Source organism: Gadus macrocephalus, chromosome 1 (genome assembly GCF_031168955.1).
Source record: "Gadus macrocephalus chromosome 1, ASM3116895v1".
NCBI lineage: Eukaryota > Metazoa > Chordata > Actinopteri > Gadiformes > Gadidae > Gadus > Gadus macrocephalus.
The window spans coordinates 4515439-4535137 of NC_082382.1; the positions used below are offsets into that span (position 1 = coordinate 4515439).

A 19699-nucleotide genomic window follows, 5' to 3' on the forward strand; every position below is an offset into this window, starting at 1 on the left:
GCCTCAGCTTCTTGTAACTCAATACCACACTTTGACCTTTGACAAGACCTTAGCACGTCACCGCTCGCGCGCGCGTGCGTGCGTGCGTGTGTGTGTGTATTTTTGTGCACACGTGCATATTCTTTCCCTGAGAACTCTTTGTTCTTTGTAAAGTGGGGTATTTCAGTCGCACACCTTTGAGTTCACAACATTACCGGCATACCTGAACGGAAGGCTGAGGCATAAATGTTACCCAACTAAGTTACTCCAACAGCTGGCTTGTGTCCGGTCACGTTTGCACATGCACATCATCACAACAACACCATGATCCCCACATGTAGACAGTTCATAAAACAATCTCTACGACCGTCTTGCCCATGGGCTCCGGCATTAGCCAATCATATTCAAGCTGTGTGTGTGTGTCTGTGCATGCGTGCATGTGGGCGTGTTTGTGTCCTGTTCCGTGCATGCATTTCACTGGCTCACCATCTTGCTGCCCTCCCTGTTCCGGTCTCCCTGGTCCTTCCCTCGGCCTGAGACCCCGTGGGTCCGCAAGAGCTGCTGGGCGTCGTGGATGGCCTGCGTGACCACATCCCCCTCCCCCAGGAAACCTGGGGGAAAAGAGAAAGAGAAAGAGAAAGAGAGCTTGATTTTCCGAATCTATATTATCCAACCGACCAACCAATTCCGAGCAGCAGGGTTTAGCATGTAGACAATTCATAATACTTCATCATCGTGTCTAGGGCTATGTCTTGCCCATGGGCACTGGGTACTGTCGAGGAGGAGGCCCTGAACAGTGAGTGAGCGTGGACGAGCCCACAGTCCCACAGCGAGAGGATCGGTAGAGGAAGGACTCACTGAGTACGGAGCGCGCCGGGCTGAGGGAGGGCTCCCTCTGGACGTCCCGCGGCCTGTAGGACCCATGCATGCCCGCCATGCCCAGCTCAAAGCTCTGGGGGCTTGGGGTCTTCCCCAGCTCCAGCCCCTTGGGCTTGGAGGTCAGGTTCAACGGCTGCCCGGCCTCCTGAAGACGTGGAAAATTAAAGAAAAGACGATGAAGAATTAAGAGAAAACCATCAAGGTGGGGTGTCTGGCACACACACACACACACACACACACACACACACACACACACACACACACACACACACACACACACACACACACACACACACACACACACACACACACACACACACACACACACACACACACACACACACACAAAACAAAGGCGAGGGCGTGTGAGGTTGTGTGTGTGTGCTCATTTGTGATGATGCATGGCTGATTTGGCACGTCAGAGCGCAGCTGTCAACACCTTATTCACTGGGTTCCTGTCTTTTGTGCGACTGTTTAATCTATCTTCTCCTCTCCTTTGTTTCCTCGGCCCGCGTTGGCCTGCCTACCTCTCCTTGAGAACCGCCCGCAGAAATTGAACTGTTACCGCGCTTAGGAAAGGCTGGGAATATTTAGGGATTACCAACGCACACGGAATACAAACGGCCTCACCTTTATAAGAAAGGGTGTGGTGGATTATACATGCTGCTGAGGTCTGTGAAGCTCTGCTTACCGTTCTATCTCTTTTAACACCTCGTTCTCTCCAACACACACCGCTAATCCCCAGGCTGCATGACTTAGCTCTACATGTGTGTTTAGGAGCCGGTAGCAGCGTTGTATCCACTTTTTTGTTTTTGTTTTTTAGTTTTAAACATGGCTTTATGTTACGGGCTCTGATCATGCAGGGATTTCAACCTGATCCTTAACTGGTGATACAGAGGAAGTGGAACAGAATGGTATGGTCCATGTGTTCTGTGCACTGAATAGCTGATAAAAATCGATTCATCTTACACATTGAGCTCAAACAACACTAGTTTAATGGCTATTTGTTTAACACATACACACACACACACACAGAATGTTTATTGAAATGAGAGAAAAGCGACAGAGAGAACCGAGGCGATCATACTAGTCTACAGCAATGGCCTCACCTGACGGAACGAACCACTGTTCCTCTTGACGGGAGTCTGGTGCGAACCCTGTAGCAACTGCATGGGGTAGTCCACTGCTGTAGAACAAGAAAAGAATGGGGAGAGAAGATAGGACTGTGAAATACAACACATTATCTAAAGCAAACATGTTGCAGACTCAAATCTAAACCATACCTACGAAGCTCCTTTAGAAAACCACAGCCATGGAACATAACGGTCCCCCATAGTCTATGGTCCCTCCCCCGCTCTATCGCTCTATGTCTCGCTCTCTCTTCCAGGGCCATTATGTTAGTGAATAGAAATCACATTCCAAATTTCAATCTCAACTCAATGTCAGCCTCCTTTTATATATATATATCCATCTCTCGGAACACTTTCACTCTGTGACTCATACACAAGGGCCAATGTTTTTCTAATGTAGAATCTATGCGAAAAGCTAATGAAAGGCTATCTGTAAACTCTGCCCACATTTCTTTTTAATTGGCCTTGGTGTCTTTTAGGTTTGAAAAGGTAGAAAAACACAAGGCCGCATCAAAGCTTTTAAGACCGTGAAAGCCAGTTCTTACAAAGCTGCTCTCTCTAGATGTGAGCATTCTATATCACACACACACACACACACACACACACACACACACACACACACACACACACACACACACACACACACACACACACACACACACACACACACACACACACACACACACACACACACTTTTCTGTGTGCTCTCTATGTGGGAGGTACAGCCTACACAATTGTTCAAATATAAGCCTACGACATGGCTCCTTGTTGATGGAGTATCTGTCTTCTCTGAAAGCAGACCTTGAGCTGGTGTGTGTGAACCATCTGATACTGCAACCAAACATAAACTTCAATGCTACCAGTACCAGGACCATATCAAAACCAGAAGCAGAGCAGTACTATAATGATACCATATGAATACCAGGATCATACCAATACTAAGCAGTACCATACTAGTACCAGGATCATACTTATACCAGGATCAGAGTTATTCCAGGAACATACCTATACCAGGACCATACCAGTATTAGCGACATACCAATACCAGGACCATATCGAATACAAGGGCCAAACCAATACCAGGAACATCCCAGTATCGGGGACATACCAATACCAGGACCATACCAATACTAGGACCCTACCAGTACCAGGATCATACCACTACCAGGACAATACTAGTATCAGGACCATACCAAACCAATACCAGAACCATACCAGTATCAGGGACATACCAATACCAGCATCATACCAATACCAAGACCATACCAGTATCAGGACTATACCTATTTCAGGACATACCAGTATCAGGACCATACTAATGCCTGGACCATACCAGTATAAGCACCCTATTTAAACCCGGAAAATGGCTCAACAGCTCACCACTACAAGAACTATACAATACCGATACCAAAGCACCATACTTGTTTTAATGGACTATATTGGTGTCATTTTGTGGCCATTACCAGAGAGACATTTTCACCCAGAAAGGGTATGGTACTTACGTTCTTTAGTTTGACCATCAGAGTGTGTGCAGTCAGAGCCAGCCATATAGGTTTAGGTCAATGCAGCAAGACACAGAAGACAGTGGAACAAGTTTGATTTCAATGTGCCAAATGTGTTTTCATTGAGGAACCACATTGCTTTAGGTGAAAGTAATTCCGGCCTAGCTATTATGACGTCTTGTTTTCATTTTAACACACGGTTTTGCGCACATGATTCTAAACTGGAATGGCAGAGAACGGCACTCGGAAAAATGATAGCTAGGAAAAAAAGTGATTTATATGCAGATGCAGACAAACACACAGGTGCTCTCCACTACTGGCAATTATCCAAAATCTCACCAATATTTTATTTAAAAGAAAGGTTTTCAATATTAACTGGTTTTGCAGAACTAGCTTGTACTAAATGTACTTCATACGAGTAGTATAGTGTCATACTGGGGAGGTAATAACTCTTACCCTCAAATCAAGATTAGACTTCACATGTCTAATATTGAATTCCAACACTTTGTCACCTAACATTGACGTCGACTCAACTTATTGTGAAAACAGCACGGAATCAAACAATGTCCCCTATGATGTATTCATTAGGCCACGGCCATATCACTGGAACTCGTTATCGTTGCATGCATCTTCATTCATTATTATCATTATAATAACTAAGCTATTGAGAAGGAGTCAATTTTGCTTAATACACAGTACCCCAAACATTCACAGTCATCTCCATGTAAAAATGTAATTGATGAAGATTAATTTGATTCAAGTGGAGATTAAATCAATTTCAAGCAAGACCGATTTCTATACTCAAATAATATCTACAAATATGGCAACAAAATATCAAGTATTTTGTTGATATGGAAAAGGGTAACTCAATGAGTCCAGCTGTTGCTCAGATTGGCACTCCAGCACAGTCACCTCAAAACACATACTTTAAATCCTGTGTCTGTGCATGTGTTCTTCTGGATTCATTAAATTCAATTTTAGATGTAACACACACACACACACACACACACACACACACACACACACACACACACACACACACACACACACACACACACACACACACACACACACACACACACACACACACACACACACACACACACACACACACCATTTTAAATGGCCTGCTGGTTAACCATATTGGTGCATGGTTCTGCTGCTGATGACGAGCTTACCTGGCTTGCAGGGTATTGGCTGCAGAGGCATCGACAACTGGGGGTCAGAGTTCACCTGGAGAGCCTGGGCACTGGGGTGGAAGGCCGGGATCATGACATAGGGCATGTTGACCTGCTGGGGCCGGACAGAACACACACACACTCATTACTGGATGCTCAGGACAGAATACACACACACACTCATTACTGGATGCTCAGGACAGAATACACACACACTCAATGCCTGGACCCTCGTGACAGAACCCACTCACACACATTCAACGCCTGGACGCTCAGGACAGAACACACACACTCAACGTCTGGACGCTCAGGACAGAACACACACACACAAACACACTCAACGTCTGGACGCTCAGGACAGACGGCATCGCTGCAGCGGGAGATTTCGATGTGACCACCTCGAAGTTAGGAATGATGAATGTTGATTCATCAATCAAAAAATGATGAATGCTGATTCATCATCTAGAAATGTGTGAATGATGATTCTTCAATCTAGAAATATGTGAATGCTGATTCATCATCTAGAAATTATGAATGCTGATTCATCAATCTAGAAATGATGAATGTTGATTCATCAATCTCGAAATGATGAATGTAGATTCATCAATCTAGCAATATGTGAATGTTGATTCATCAATCTAGAAATGATGAATGGTGATTCATCATTTTAGAAATTATGAATGTTGATTCATCAATCTAGGAATGATGAATGGTGATTAATCATTCTGGTAAAATTTGAATGTTGAATCATCAATCTAGAAATATGTGAATGAGGGAAACTTGGCGGGAATATTGGTGCAACATTTTCTATTTGACTCTCAAGATGTGAGCATTTCCATATCACACATTAGGATATATTATAATAAATATGTATTTGAGCAAACATTTATTTATTTATTCATGTTACTTTGCAAGAAACTGAAGACCTCATTCAAGTTAGAATTTGTGGTTTGTACTGAACGTGATAGTAGTAGGTATTGTGAAATCATTGTAAAATCGCTCACAGCCTGTATATTCATCAGAAAAGTGTTTCTAAGTTAGTCACTGTTTTTTTAATTACATTTCTTATACTCTTACACCATCTACTTCCTTTCACTGCAATAATGCGACCATTTCCTTGCCGTGGTTAAACAGAGATGCCATGAGGTCTAATCTGATCAGGGTTATCATATTCCGCTACAAGAGGCCTTAACAACAAAGTTATTTAGCAACACGTACACTGCATGCGAGCTGTAACAACATCAATAGGAGACTCTTCCTACTTTCTGCGGCTTGTTTTACCGATGCCAGAGATACTTCGCGTATGGCTCAATAACATCGTAATCTGTCACCTTGCAGAACATCACAGCATCTCTTGCTTGAGTGGAAGCGTTCGCACAACACAGGATATATGAGAGGGGAAAGCACATCTGAAAAGATGAGAACCTTCTGTGTGCTGCCTCACTTCTTTATTCCCACTGGGCTCTACACACAATGAGCTTAGTGAGGAACTGACAAAGAACCACTGTATGGACTGAGATAGAACCAAAACATAAACTTAGATAGGACCAATATATGGACCGAGATAGAACCATTATATGGAATGAGGTAGAACCATTATATGGAATGAGGTAGAACCATTGTATGGAATGAGGTAGAACCGTTATATGGACCGAGATAGAACTGCTATATGGACAGAGATAGAACCACTATGTGGCTCTAGGACCATTGTATGGACTGACCTGGATCTGCTGCTGGAGCATGTTGATCTTGTGCTGTTGCTGGATCAACTGCTGTTGCTGCTTGGCGATCTGTAAGTGTTGGACACACACACACACACACACACACACACACACACACACACACACACACACACACACACACACACACACACACACACACACACACACACACACACACACACACACACACACACACACACACACACACACACACAGGGGTAAGTGGAAATGTGCAAACCAGCACAAACCCGTGGTAAAAAGCGGGTTATCCCTGCCAGGGCGTTATGGATGCGGTGCGGTGGGATGAGTAACTACCTGTTCCTGCTGCTGCCGCGCCAGCTCCATCTGCTGCTGCTGCTTCTCCAGCAGCAGAGCGGCCATGTTGCGCTGCTCCGAGTGGGCCCCCAGCAGCTGCTCCCGCAGGCCGCTCAGCTGGTTGATCATCACCAGCAGCTGCATCTCCTTCTCCGCCAGAGACTCGGGCGTACCTGAGGACCACAGCATCGCCGCCACGGTGACTCACGGCACGGTGGAGTCACCGTGTGTGTGTGTGTGTGTGTGTGTGTGTGTGTGTGTGTGTGTGTGTGTGTGTGTGTGTGTGTGTGTGTGTGTGTGTGTGTGTGTGTGTGTGTGTGTGTGTGTGTGTGTGTGTGTGTGTGTGTGAAACACCTATACACAGTTTTAGCACATGGAATTAGCCATTCCTCTACTGACTGCGACTTTGGGGGGGAATAGTACATTTCCCTGAGCCTTTAATCATTTCTAACTACACCTGGAACGCGGGCTAACAAATAATCATTGGAAAGCACAGAAGTTAATCTTAGCAGAAACTTTAATGCCTGAGAGACTTTGGTCTGAGCTGTTGAAATTACTTTCTACTTTCGAAGCTACTTTTTGGATTGTAGGCAAGAAGGCAATCGTAGGCACGAAAGCAGAACTAATGGAATGGACCTTTTTTGGCAAAGTGTGAGCGGGGGGCTCACCTTTGAGCTGCTCGGCACTTCTTTCCAGAAACTTCTCCTTCCAGTCCGTGCTCAGTAGCTTCTCGATCGTTGGCATGACTATGACCAAGGACACAAACACAACAACCACAACACAAAGTTATGGTACAGAAAATACAAACAGAGAATGCGGTTCCTAAAGAAAATGCAGTGAGTGCAAGCTTTTGAACCGAGTTCAAAAGTTTGATGTCTCAAGTTATAAAGGTTTATAATGTCAACATTTAGACAATTTTCTTTATTGTCAAATGTTAGAAAAATACTTAAGTATTAGAGTTAAAACAAATAGTTTGAAATGGTTGAATCATGTCAGTGTAACAGCCAAGTCAGTCTAGAAGAAGAAATATAGTGTGTGTGTGTGTGTGCGTGCGTGCGTTGTTGCGTTGTCCATTGACTATTCTGAAGGTTCAATATTTGAAAAACATAATAAAATGTTAATGAATTTCAAGCAAAGACAAACCTTTTCAAGTCCCTAGATGCAAAATTTTGGAAGAAGTTAGGTCTAGTTTGTAGAGAATAGTTTGTAGAGAATAAGAAAGAAAGAATAAAATGCCGAAGAATAACAATAGTTGGTGCTGTCTGCAGCACTCACCTAATAAAGCCTAAGAATAACAAAAGTTGAGCGCTGCCTGCAGCATTCACCTTAATACACCTCCAACCAAACAGCCACAATGTGTTCCACTAGACAAGGCAGCAAGTGCCACTGGGTAGTTGCGTTCGGGCCAAGCAGGAATCAACACAAAGGAAAGGTTTGGGAGGGTTGCATGCTTGTTGTTTAGGAGTTCCAATGTGTTTGGATCAACAGCAAAACCAGTACTGTTCACCTTTCACAGGTCCAACACGGACCGAAGAAACCCCACACACACACACACACACACACACACACACACACACACACACACACACACACACACACACACACACACACACACACACACACACACACACACACACACACACACACACACACACACACACACACACACACCTTCGCTGAAGATGGGCCGCCCCTCCGGCCGGCCGTAGACGCCGGCGTCCCTCCGGTCCACGGGGCTCTGCCTCAGAGGGAGGTCCTTACTGGGGGAGCCGTCCTATCAGGACACAGCACCAGGAGAAGACGTTAGCAAACGCGGGGAAAAAAAACACCCACAACTTTTTACATGACAGTTACATTAACATTTAGGGCATTTGGCAGACGCTTTACGCAACTTACAATAAGTACATTTGTCGGAAGAAGGTGAAACCATATATTGCTGTCGGTACAGTAAGGATGTTCATATAGGATAATAAGTGCTAAGCACTCATAACCACTAGGTTAACCCATTCCTAGTATGCAACAAAGATAGCTAGGATAAGATGCTACACAATTCCAAGTACAATTCTTTTGGTTTTTGAGAGTTAGGATGTACAACATACAATATAATCTGAATTGCTTATTTTATTTATACATATATCTTATTTAGTACAAAGAGTAAAAGGATTATGCTTCGTTCCTCAAAAGCCACACAGCAGCAACAATGCAATATAAAGTAAATATATAAAAATACAAATATGTGAAAAGTGTGTTCATTAAGTGCCAAGTGACATACAACTCTACTTCCTGGTCAATTCGTTTGGGCCTGTAGTTACAGACTTCAAGTTAAAGTTACAGACTCATATCTACAAAATCTCTTCTTCTGGAGATCAACTAACAAGGACTGAACGTGGTGCATCATGTTGTCAAGTTGTTCATCGACCAATGAGAGGCCTTCTCTTTACCGAGGGTGAGCACGACAGCGGGGGGGTTAGCTGGCGGGCCTCGACGGACGGAAGCCCCGACCAATCACACGAGGGAGACTGCTTGGTGGGAGCGTGGCGGGATATGGCCCCTCCACCGTCGCTAGACTCCTCCTCTTCAAGTTTGACACCAACACCCGCCATGCCAACATCCCCGTTGGCATGGAGATGCAGCGTGGGGGGGCTGGGCTCAACCATTCTGGAAGAAGAGCAGGGGGCACAAAGTACACTTTAATTCAAGTTGATCACACACACATCAACATGGTATTACCAGAGTTAGACGTTAATGATCGGGCTGCAGTTGGTGACAAATCAAATTCCATATTGATGAAAATATGTTAATGATGAACAATTTCTCTTAGTAATAAATCGGTTAAGTGTGCAAATAAGGAGCCCGTTCTGTTAAAGCTGTGATCCAACGATGTCTCTTATTTACAAATGCATTCCAATTCAGGCACCGCTCAGGGCAGAGTTCAGAAAGGTCAGAGGTCAAGTCGCTGTAGAGCCAGTTTTCCCGATAGTGGTCTGTATAATTGTCTAGAGGGTACTGTTTAATTTGCCAGAGTGTGTGCGTGTGTGCGTGCGTGTCAAAGGGTATACAAAACGGCTTAGAAAGGGCTGCAGACAATGGCAGGGAGATTCAAAGACAGAGTGATAGAGAGACACAGAGCGAGAGGTGGAGAGAGAGAGTTAAAGGAGTACCGCCTGACAATGACAAACTGAGTGAGCAAGGCTCTGAACCTCCGTGAACTTGGACTAATCAACCTGGGCTGGCTGAACGTATGCATTCAACGGTGTGTGTGTGTGTGTGTGTGTGTGTGTGTGTGTGTGTGTGTGTGTGTGTGTGTGTGTGTGTGTGTGTGTGTGTGTGTGTGTGTGTGTGTGTGTGTGTGTGTGTGTGTGTGTGTGTGTGTGTGTGTGTGTGTCCTGATCGTCAGCCAGCGTGAGCAGGAAAGAAAAACATGGCAGACAGCTGAACAAAACAAACAGAGCACACAAGGGCAAAAAGTGCCCATATATATATTGAGAGGGATGGGGGGGGGGGGGGGGACTCATTGTTAGGAGCGGCGGGAACAAAGGAAGCCGGGACAATGGGCGAGGAGCGCAACAAAAGCCCTGGGCCGCAGGAAACAGCCCGGGTAACAATGGCAGTGGAATGTACAGACTGAGTCAGGACCGCACACGCACAAACACACAAATAAACAGAGTGCAGACAAATTCATCGTGTTAAGACGGAACTACTTGTCTATCAACGGCCAGGGACCTGTCAGAGATTAGCCAGGTGGGTTTAGACATTAAGGTCATTTTCTTCTACGCAAAATATAACTTGGAAATGGTAAGTGAAAGAGAAGAAGTTAACAGCTGTGTGTGTGTGTGTGTGTGTGTGTGTGTGTGTGTGTGTGTGTGTGTGTGTGTGTGTGTGTGTGTGTGTGTGTGTGTGTGTGTGTGTGTGTGTGTTTTCCCGGAAGACTTGTAGGGGCACATCACATCCATTAGTGTGTTATTTGTTTGGGATTTGTTTTCTTGGGGAGGGGGGGTTTGCACGCTATGGTTGTAACCAGGCCCCCAGGAGCAGTGCATAGTTCCGTAGCCCATTAGAAAAAAGTTTTAGCGGGCTGTGGACGGGTCCGTCGATTCATGGGGCCCAGAAGTAGATATCTCCAACACAAGTGGGGAACAGGAATGTGCTTCTGCAAAAAATGTCTGGATGTCAAAGGCTCATAATTATCTTTATGTACTAATAAAATGTTAGTTTTCTCTTTTCAAAACGGCACCTCAAGTGTTTTATTAGCCATTTTATTGATTCATTTTTTGCAAGAGAAGGAGGGGTGGGCAGCTGAAAGGAGTCGTAGTGAAACAAAAGTTGTTTCGGCCCGGCCTCCGAGAGGGCTCAGTGCACGGCTCCGTTAACATCTCGTGTCCAAGGTTTTTCCTTTTACTAAAAATGAATGACGTTGATGGTATTTAGGCATTGTGGTGACTTTTTATCACTTAAAGTGGCAAAGGGATTTGTAGACTTGACCAGCTGTTGGTTCCTCTGCTTGCGATCATTGTGATTCACCATTTATGTGTATATATTTGGTAATTAGATTCCCGTTCAGAAACAGAACAAAATGTAAGAAAAACTAGTAGCTTTTATGATTTTTGTTTTAGATACAAAAATGAAAATGTAAATACAAGGTGTTTTTCTTCATCAGGTAAAAACACCCCTCTCCTCTCCTCTCTCCTCCCCTCCCCTCCCCATCCCCGGCACGCAGGTGTCGTTCAGCAGTGGGCGACGGCAGAGACAGTGAGTGGTCGGGCAGGGGCAGCTATGAGGCTGTCAGCAGGGTCTCTACAGCGCCGCCTTTGTACAAGACAGTGAGGGGTTGACTGTGTTGATGGCAGAAGAGGTGGAGGGGGGTGGGAGTGTCGGCGTGTAAAGGAGCTGTCCCACTTTAAAGTTATTCCTAGAGCTCCCATCCATGCTCCAAAGGGGGCCGGATTATAGAGGTGCCACAGGTGGCGTGCACATGCCTCCCTCTGCCTTCACATTGTCAAGCGTGTGTGTGTCCCAATACAAAGTTATGCACAGAATCGCTGCAGCCCAAATGGCTATTGACAGCATGGAATGCCTGAAGGGGTGTGTGTGTGTGTGTGTGTGTGTGTGTGTGTGTGTGTGTGTGTGTGTGTGTGTGTGTGTGTGTGTGTGTGTGTGTGTGTGTGTGTGTGTGTGTGTGTGTTGTTGTTCATTTACAAGACAATGCAGTAACGTCTTAACTTTGAACAATGCAAACAATCCAAGGTTGTTGACTCCCCTTCACCTACTGAAGCCCTCTATAGGCTATCTATAGGCTCAGCCTATCTATAGCAGATGGCATCCATGCCGACTCTTAAGTTATTGTGCACATGTTTGCGTTTTAAAAAGACACAGAAATAATGCTTTGAGATTTGATACACTCACCTGTTGTATTGACTTCGGCAACCTCTAGAAAGCTGTGTTAACAACCTGTTCAACCTCACATATTGTGAAGTTGAACAACGATTGAGAAACTACAAAATTCAGAATATAAAAATTAGAATTTTCTTCCTTGTGTGTTTATTAAATAGATGATTGGATTGTTCATTCAGAACTGAAAGGAAAAGTAGAAAAACAAAGATCTACTGCTCTGAGCCATCAACCGACCCTAGATCATTCTCCTCCAAGAGCCGGAGCAAAGGAAGTCGAAAGGAAAGAGAGACAACTGTCGCTGTGTGTGCGTGTGCGTGTCCCAACCGATAACATCAGCCTTTGAGGAGATGACAACAGTGAAATTTAACACTTCCCACGAAACACAAATAAAAACACTTCACACACAAAGCGTTCAGTTAGCTAACAAGTTGTAACTCGTGGACAAAAAAAAAAACATTTCACCCTCTGAACCGCCCCAGACAGGAGATTGGCAAAGTCAATCCCCTTTTCTTTCTTTGGTACCTTCTCCTTGCTGACAGAAGCCGTTTGTCGGGTTTACATTGTCTTTGTCTTTTTTGTTTGTTATGCCCCAGGACGGATACAAAAAGGGAAGGTACAAAAGATAAAGAGAGAAGATTGAGAGAGGGAGAAAGAAAGAAAGAAAGCAGACATTTATTTGTGGACGATAGAAGCCAATCCCCAAAGATATAAAGCTGTTCACAATTCAGATGAAGGTGTAAAACTAAAATGGCTATGGTTTGACTTTTTCTTTCATTTAGAAAATACGAAGATTCCAATAAAATCTGAAGCGAATCCAGCTCCAAATTCAATGTGCTACTCAGGTAGCGCGTGTATCGTGGGTATTCTAGGCCTCACTTGGGCTCTCCTAAAATCATTCATTTCTTAAAAACGGGCTTTCTCTAGGCATATAGCATACGTACAAAAAGAGGTCAACAAAGTGAGGTGTATTTCAAGAAGTTCTACCTCTGGTCCGGTGGGTATCTCTCTCATGGTCAGGGACCATCTGGGGGACAGGGCTCTGTCAGGGGACAGGGCTCTGTCAGGGGACAGGGCTCTGTCAGGGGGGCAGGACTATGTTCCAGGCCCCGTTACATTGAGCCAGATCGGATTTGCATAGCTTGCCCCACGCCCTATGAACCCGGTCCAACCATAGTAGTAGCTTGCCCAGGCTAGTGTCTTCTTTTTATACACACTACAACATAGGGCTCAACGATTACTCAAATTCAAACAGACATCGCAATGTAATAGAGCGCGATTTGCAAATCGTAAAGGCTGCAATTAATAAAAAAAATTGTGATTCGTTACTTATGGGAGATAAGTAAGATTCTTATTTATTGTTCTTTTGCAATTAGTTAGTTAAATAAAGATGTTATAATATTCATCTCAACACATAGGCCTGGCCTAAAGAAAAGAGCAGTTTATATGTTGACTGCTGCTTCCAATGTTGTGTTGGTCATACTATATAGATGGATTTATTGCTTATTTAGTGAATAATACAGAACTTAAGGAACCTTCAAAAGAAAAATAGCCTACTATATTACAATCGCAATATTTGTCGAATAATCGCAATTAAATTATTTCCCTGAATCGTATAGCCCTACACAACAAACAAACACATCCCTGCGCCCCCCCCCCCCCCCCCCCCTAAGCCTCCAAACCAGTCCCTTCAAGGGAGCCACACAATGGACCTCTTCACTCTCCATGGCTAACCAGGACCTCTATTTGCATAATAAGCAAGCTGTCGCAGGTGACCTTACCCACCACCACCACCATCATGTAGAACTAACCCACAGATACATCAACAACAATTACCCCCCTGCTAACAGGTGGGAGAGAGCTGGCTTTATGCAAACAACTTGGTGGTTTCAGGTGTGAAGTGCGGAACAGTCTGGGAAAACACCAGCGAACCGTATCGTTGGAATGATATAGGGGGGGGAGGGGGGGGGGGGGGGAGAGAGAGAGAGAGAGAGAGAGAGACAGAGACAGAGACAGAGAAGATTTTTGCACTGCTGACCGTTGCTCATTAGAGAATGAGGTGTGAAAGAAAGATGCACAAAGGTCCTGACTCCTCCCACTTCCTCTCTCCTGCCTCTCCTCTGTTCTCTCGCCCCCTTTTGATGTCAAGGCTGCTGAACCAAACGAGCTGGGCATAGTCCAGAGAGAGTAGCCCATCAAGAACACACACTCCATTACCTCCAGATGTATTGTTGTGGATTCACTATACTGTGTGTGTGTGCGTTGTGTGTGACCATGTGCGTGTTTGATCCCATGGTCATTTCAACCCAAGAAAGTGTGCGTAAGTGCAAGAAAGAACGCTTTGCATGTGCGTTCGTTTGTGTGCCTGTGTGTGTGCATACATGTATGCACACAGGCCCTAGATGGCGTGCAGGAGGCTCGGCGGTGTGATAAGGTCTGTTGTTGTGCGGTTCGGTCGCTGGTCGGTTCATGCACACAAAGAACACTGTTGGAAAACCCGGCTTGCTGTGATGGAGCGATAGAGGCCCCACAAAGAACACATTTTTCTCTATCTTTTCCCCTTTGTGGAGTGCAGGGGGCTGCCCCATTGCGGCTCTCACGGTGCATACACTTACACATTCACACACACACACACAATGCCCACCAGTCTCCCTCCTGTCGGCCCGTGATGTGACTTTAAAGAGTACGTCTGCGGCCCCGGCGGCGTGTTGAGGAGGAACTGTTTGGCCGGTGCATCCACGCGCCGTACTGTGGTTTAACGCGTGTATTACCGTCATGCATTACTTCTTAGTTTAGAAAAACCTTTTATCGTCGGTGGCAAATGAGTTGTCATTGTCATGTACAAAGATCCTTTTGTTGCCCAGTGATCAAGAGAATAAAGGACGCAAGGCATTGGAAATAAACATCGGCTGGCTCATTATTGCCTGTCTACGCTTTGATGCACACAAAAAAAACAGAACAGTAGCAAATTAACACAAAAACCTCCTCAAGTACAAGGTTGCATGTCTGGAAAGGGTAATTGTACATAACAACAACTTTAGATTTATTTTATTTTCAAATGTGCTTTTCGGACCACAATGGATGTATTTGGCACTAATGCCAAGCTGTGGAAGCAAGTTGATCTGCTGTTGGCTAGTCAGAACAGACATAATGAGCAGCTGAACAAAACCAATGTGCTTTTGGTGTCTTCGTCTGGGAGGTTATGCCATAAGGGAAAAAAACGAGTTCCACTGATCTGTAAAATCTAAGCACAGGATTGCAGCCGACAATTACTGCAGTTAGGGTAAGTCATCAGCAGGTAGTTTGTGATCAGCTAGAGCAGCGTTTTTGGACTATACACGACTTTAACACATTTCAAAAACTTTGCCAGAGGTGGCGATGCACCTACGGTTGCAGTTGAATGTATGAATGTTTTTATAACACGACGGGCTCAACAACACAGAGTTGGAAGTGAAATTCAGGAAGTCAATTATATACTTTTTGCTCGCTACTTTGCCGCATAACAAAACTGTGTGTTGTTTTTGATGACCTTTCTCACAGAACAGCATAGAAAGAAATCTGGAAATCTCAAAACGCGGAACCTAAAATACCTTTAAACCAGAAAATGTGACTTCGACTTTTTTCTCGACCAAATTAAACATGGAAAAGGAAAGCACAACACAAATGACCCACAGTAACGACCGCCAATGGCAGGAAGCTGCATTGTGCCATCTTAGCTGGATGCACATTGTCACGGGCTGATCGCTCTATTCCACTCTTAATAAAGTCATACTTGGATTAATTACCGCACTCCTTTTCCAAAAGTGCTCATGTTCGTGAAAAGGAGGGCTACCTTTTCACAGTGATCTACACATATAAATTACACACCTTGGAGGAAATGTCAAAACAATTGCTGCGTGTATATTTGGTTGCTCTCCAAAGTAATTTTTCTTCTTTAAACGGCCTCATTGTTTCCGCCTGAAAACAACTCATTCTAGAAACGTCTGAAAGTCCCTCCTCTCTGAAAGCATTCCCTCTCTGTGTCTTTGTCTCTCTGATGTTCTCCTGCCCTTTGGAGTCTTTCTAAAGATGTATAAATAGGCTGATAACACAACTACTCCCCTCCAGAGAGAGAGAGAGAGAGAGAGAGAGAGAGAGAGAGAGAGAGAGAGAGAGAGAGAGAGAGAGAGAGAGAGAGAGAGAGAGAGAGAGAGAGAGAGAGAGAGAGAGAGAGAGAGAGAGAGAGAGAGAGAGAGAGAGAGAGAGAGAGAGAGAGAGAGAGAGAGATCAGTAGCGGCCTCTCTTTCTTCTCGCCCGGCTTTTAGAAACGCAGGTTAAAAAAGAAGCCCCCTTTTCATGCCTCTCTCTCCCTCTCCGTCTCCCTCTCTCTGTCTCTCCACTCTCTGAAACAGGTCGCCCATTGTGGCGGATAGCGAAAGGCTACTGTGGCATTTATCAGAGGACAGAGGGAGGAGAGGGGGGAGGGAGCAGGCGGACAAAACACACTCCCAATAAAGAGATAGAACAAGAGAAGAAAGGATGTCTATGAAGGCCACTTTTTTTCTCTCCCTTTCTTTTTCATTCTTTTTCAAAAAGGCTCTTCCACTCCATCCCCCCCAACCGCCCGACTAACCACCCACACAGCCCATTCTATCGCAATTGTGTGTGTGTTTGAGATGGACTCATGCACACAATCCCTCTCTCTCTCCCTCTCCGTCTCTCTCCCTTAACATGGTCATCCCCCATTCACAACCACCCCCCCCACCTCACAACAACAACCGATATACTGTGCAAGCACAGTATATATACTCCTTCCCCTGTGTGTGTGTGTGTGTGTGTGTGTGTGTGTGTGTGTGTGTGTGTGTGTGTGTGTGTGTGTGTGTGTGTGTGTGTGTGTGTGTGTGTGTGTGTGTGTGTGTGTGTGTGTGTGTGTGTGTGTGTGTGTCTCTCTCTTACAGAGTCAGGGGTCGGCAGAGAGAGGAGAGCGACGAGCAGTGTCTGCTGAAGGCCTTCTAGACAGAGTGGGTCGAGGTCACAGAGGTGTTGCCATGACAACGCCTCAGCCCAGCAAGGAGCGCAACAGGTGATTCTAAAGAAGGCGCCCTGATCTCAGTGTGGCCGTTCCACAGGAGGGCTCGGTGCACGCGTGTGTGCGCTCCAAAATAAAAGCAGAGGATTCGCTGTCATTAACCGCGTGCCCCAGGTAGTTAACCAGCTCTGATCAGCAGAGCTCATGTCTGCACGGCCCGACAGGTAACAGAATAACTGTCCACTCTCCAGGCCTTTACAAAGCGGACGGTCTTGATCAGGAGGCTCGGAAGAGATATCAGCGAAATGTGAGACCCCAAATTAATTTAGAGCGTTTGTGAAGAAGTAGGATTTATGGCCATTGATAAAACCAAGTAGGATTCCCTGAAGATTTGGGATGACAAGTTAAATCATGATATTGCACTTTAAATTACATTATGCAATTAAAAAAAATAATAATAAGCATAATGCGATGAATACTTATCAATCACTGTATTGTTCAATTCTTCATTATCCTGAAGTTATACTTATACTTATGTTTCCATATCCCCGACCGCAGAGTCGCTCACTATCTTCCGAAAAAGACTCAAGACTCACCTGTTCAGAGTCCACCTCGACTCTGCATAGCCACCTTCCCACTTCTGGCCACCATTATACACTGTATTGTATTGTATTGTATTGTATTGTAGTACTTAACTGTGTAGCAACTGCAGTAGCTGCTATCATGGCTGTAACACGGGGAATTGATTGACCTAGCGATTGTGGTACTTGCACTTGGTTCTATGAACATCCTTTCTGTACCGACAGCGATATATTGATGCACTTCTTATGACAAATGTACTTATTGTAAGTCGCTTTGGATAAAAGCGTCTGCTAAATGCCCTAAATGTAAATGTAAATTTAAATGATATAACAAGTAAAACACAATAAAAATATTGTGTTGTTAATTTCTTGGTGTAATTTCCTGTCACTGACTGTTGATGTTGCCACAATAAACAATAGGCCTTCCTTGCCATCCGTATCTTGGGGATGCTTCATATTACCATTAAAACATGTGGTAGAAAACAGCAATAGGTGTAACACCATGGATGATCACTTGTTAGTGGGGAAACACATGTGCACGTCGTGCTGTCATCGTGTGGGACAACTGCTGAGTGACATTCATTTTCTAAACCAAGACAAAACATTTTGACAGTACAGGGCCTCTTTTAACGTTTCCATCCAACCATGACAAATACACACATTATATAGCTACTCGTTTAACAATAAAAACATTATTCAAGATATGCAAATAAACCCATTTCTCGTATAAATATACAAATGAATACAAAATACGAGGGCACAACATCTGCCAAACCGCGGGCCCTTTCCGAAAGCAGATCTATGAATACTATCGCTTTAGATACCTCTGATTTGACTTTTTATTTTTATAAATGCAAATCAGAACAGTTGCGGTTTGATGCTCTTGTGGCACAAACACCAGGCACTGTAGTTATTTGCAAGTGAACAAACTCACTCTGTGTGTGTGTGTGTGTGTGTGTGTGTGTGTGTGTGTGTGTGTGTGTGTGTGTGTGTGTGTGTGTGTGTCTTATGATTGTAAAGAACCATTTTGGTCCCAATAACAACAGAGCCCCCTTGTCGAAAGTTGAGACGAGGGTCATGTAAATTGACGAGGAAACTACTGCTGGGGCTTTTTTTTATTTTTCGTTGAGTTGATCTATCAATAGGATGCTTGTTTGTTCACCCAATATGCAGGAAAATAAACTAAATAAACAAATTCATTTAACAGGAGGGGCCACAGCGTGCGTACACACACACACACACACACACACACACACACACACACACACACACACACACACACACACACACACACACACACACACACACACACACACACACACACACACACACACACACACACACACCACGTCTGTTGGGTATTTTCTCGATAGAATAGGCATGCAAATGGTTTCGTTTGGTTACCAAAAAGAAAGAGTATTGATGGAAAGGGGAACCCATAGAGGAACCGTCAGGGACTGTTATCCAAAGTAAGCAATTAGAAAATTGGAACCACAAACAACAAAAGTCTGAATATTTGCCTGGTGATTATTTTGCCAGTAAATAACCAGGTTCCTTATTGACTGCCTCTCCCGGTGCAGACACCACTTTTCCTCCACCGTACGAAAACAGCAACGTGATAACAAACTCTATTGTATGGATTCCAAGTTTTAAACTCGGTTTATGTGAATATCTATAGCTATTGGCAACTTATTTTAGCCAGTAGACCTCAGTAACAGCGGTTTAATAATTACAAACAATATAGGGAATGAGCCTCATCACAGCGAAGACCAACACGGAGCTGCTCCCCAACATGCCGGTGCATCGTGAGAATGTGCGTGCCATTGAGCGAGAATGGAAATTGTATTACTCATGGGTTGGAGGACAATAATTTACGAGCAAGGTATTCTTCGAAGAACAAAAGGCTCCACTTGAAACGTTAGGTGTGATGACACATACCCACCTCAGTCCTGTACAAGCTTGTATATTGATGTTGCAAACCACATCATTTAATTCTCTATTGAATAAGCATATACAC

General features: G+C 44.5%; 1 protein-coding gene across 5 annotated transcripts in view; it reads right to left on the reverse strand.

Moving 5' to 3' along the window:
• Positions 1-19699, reverse strand: part of LOC132466327 (transcription factor SOX-13-like) — a 31042-nt gene that overhangs the window by 8096 nt on the left and 3247 nt on the right. For 2 of the 5 annotated variants that reach the window (XM_060063525.1, XM_060063507.1), the window contains exons 2-10: positions 9147-9363; positions 8377-8479; positions 7374-7451; positions 6706-6878; positions 6391-6459; positions 4670-4784; positions 1968-2044; positions 838-1003; positions 466-590 (exon numbers count right to left, since the gene is read on the reverse strand). In XM_060063525.1, the coding sequence (XP_059919508.1) occupies positions 466-590; positions 838-1003; positions 1968-2044; positions 4670-4784; positions 6391-6459; positions 6706-6878; positions 7374-7451; positions 8377-8479; positions 9147-9362 (1122 nt within the window). In that variant the 5' untranslated portion in view covers position 9363. The remainder of the gene's footprint in view (positions 1-465; positions 591-837; positions 1004-1967; positions 2045-4669; positions 4785-6390; positions 6460-6705; positions 6879-7373; positions 7452-8376; positions 8480-9146; positions 9364-19699) is intronic. The other 3 variants (XM_060063524.1, XM_060063522.1, XM_060063515.1) reach the window with 3 other exon arrangements.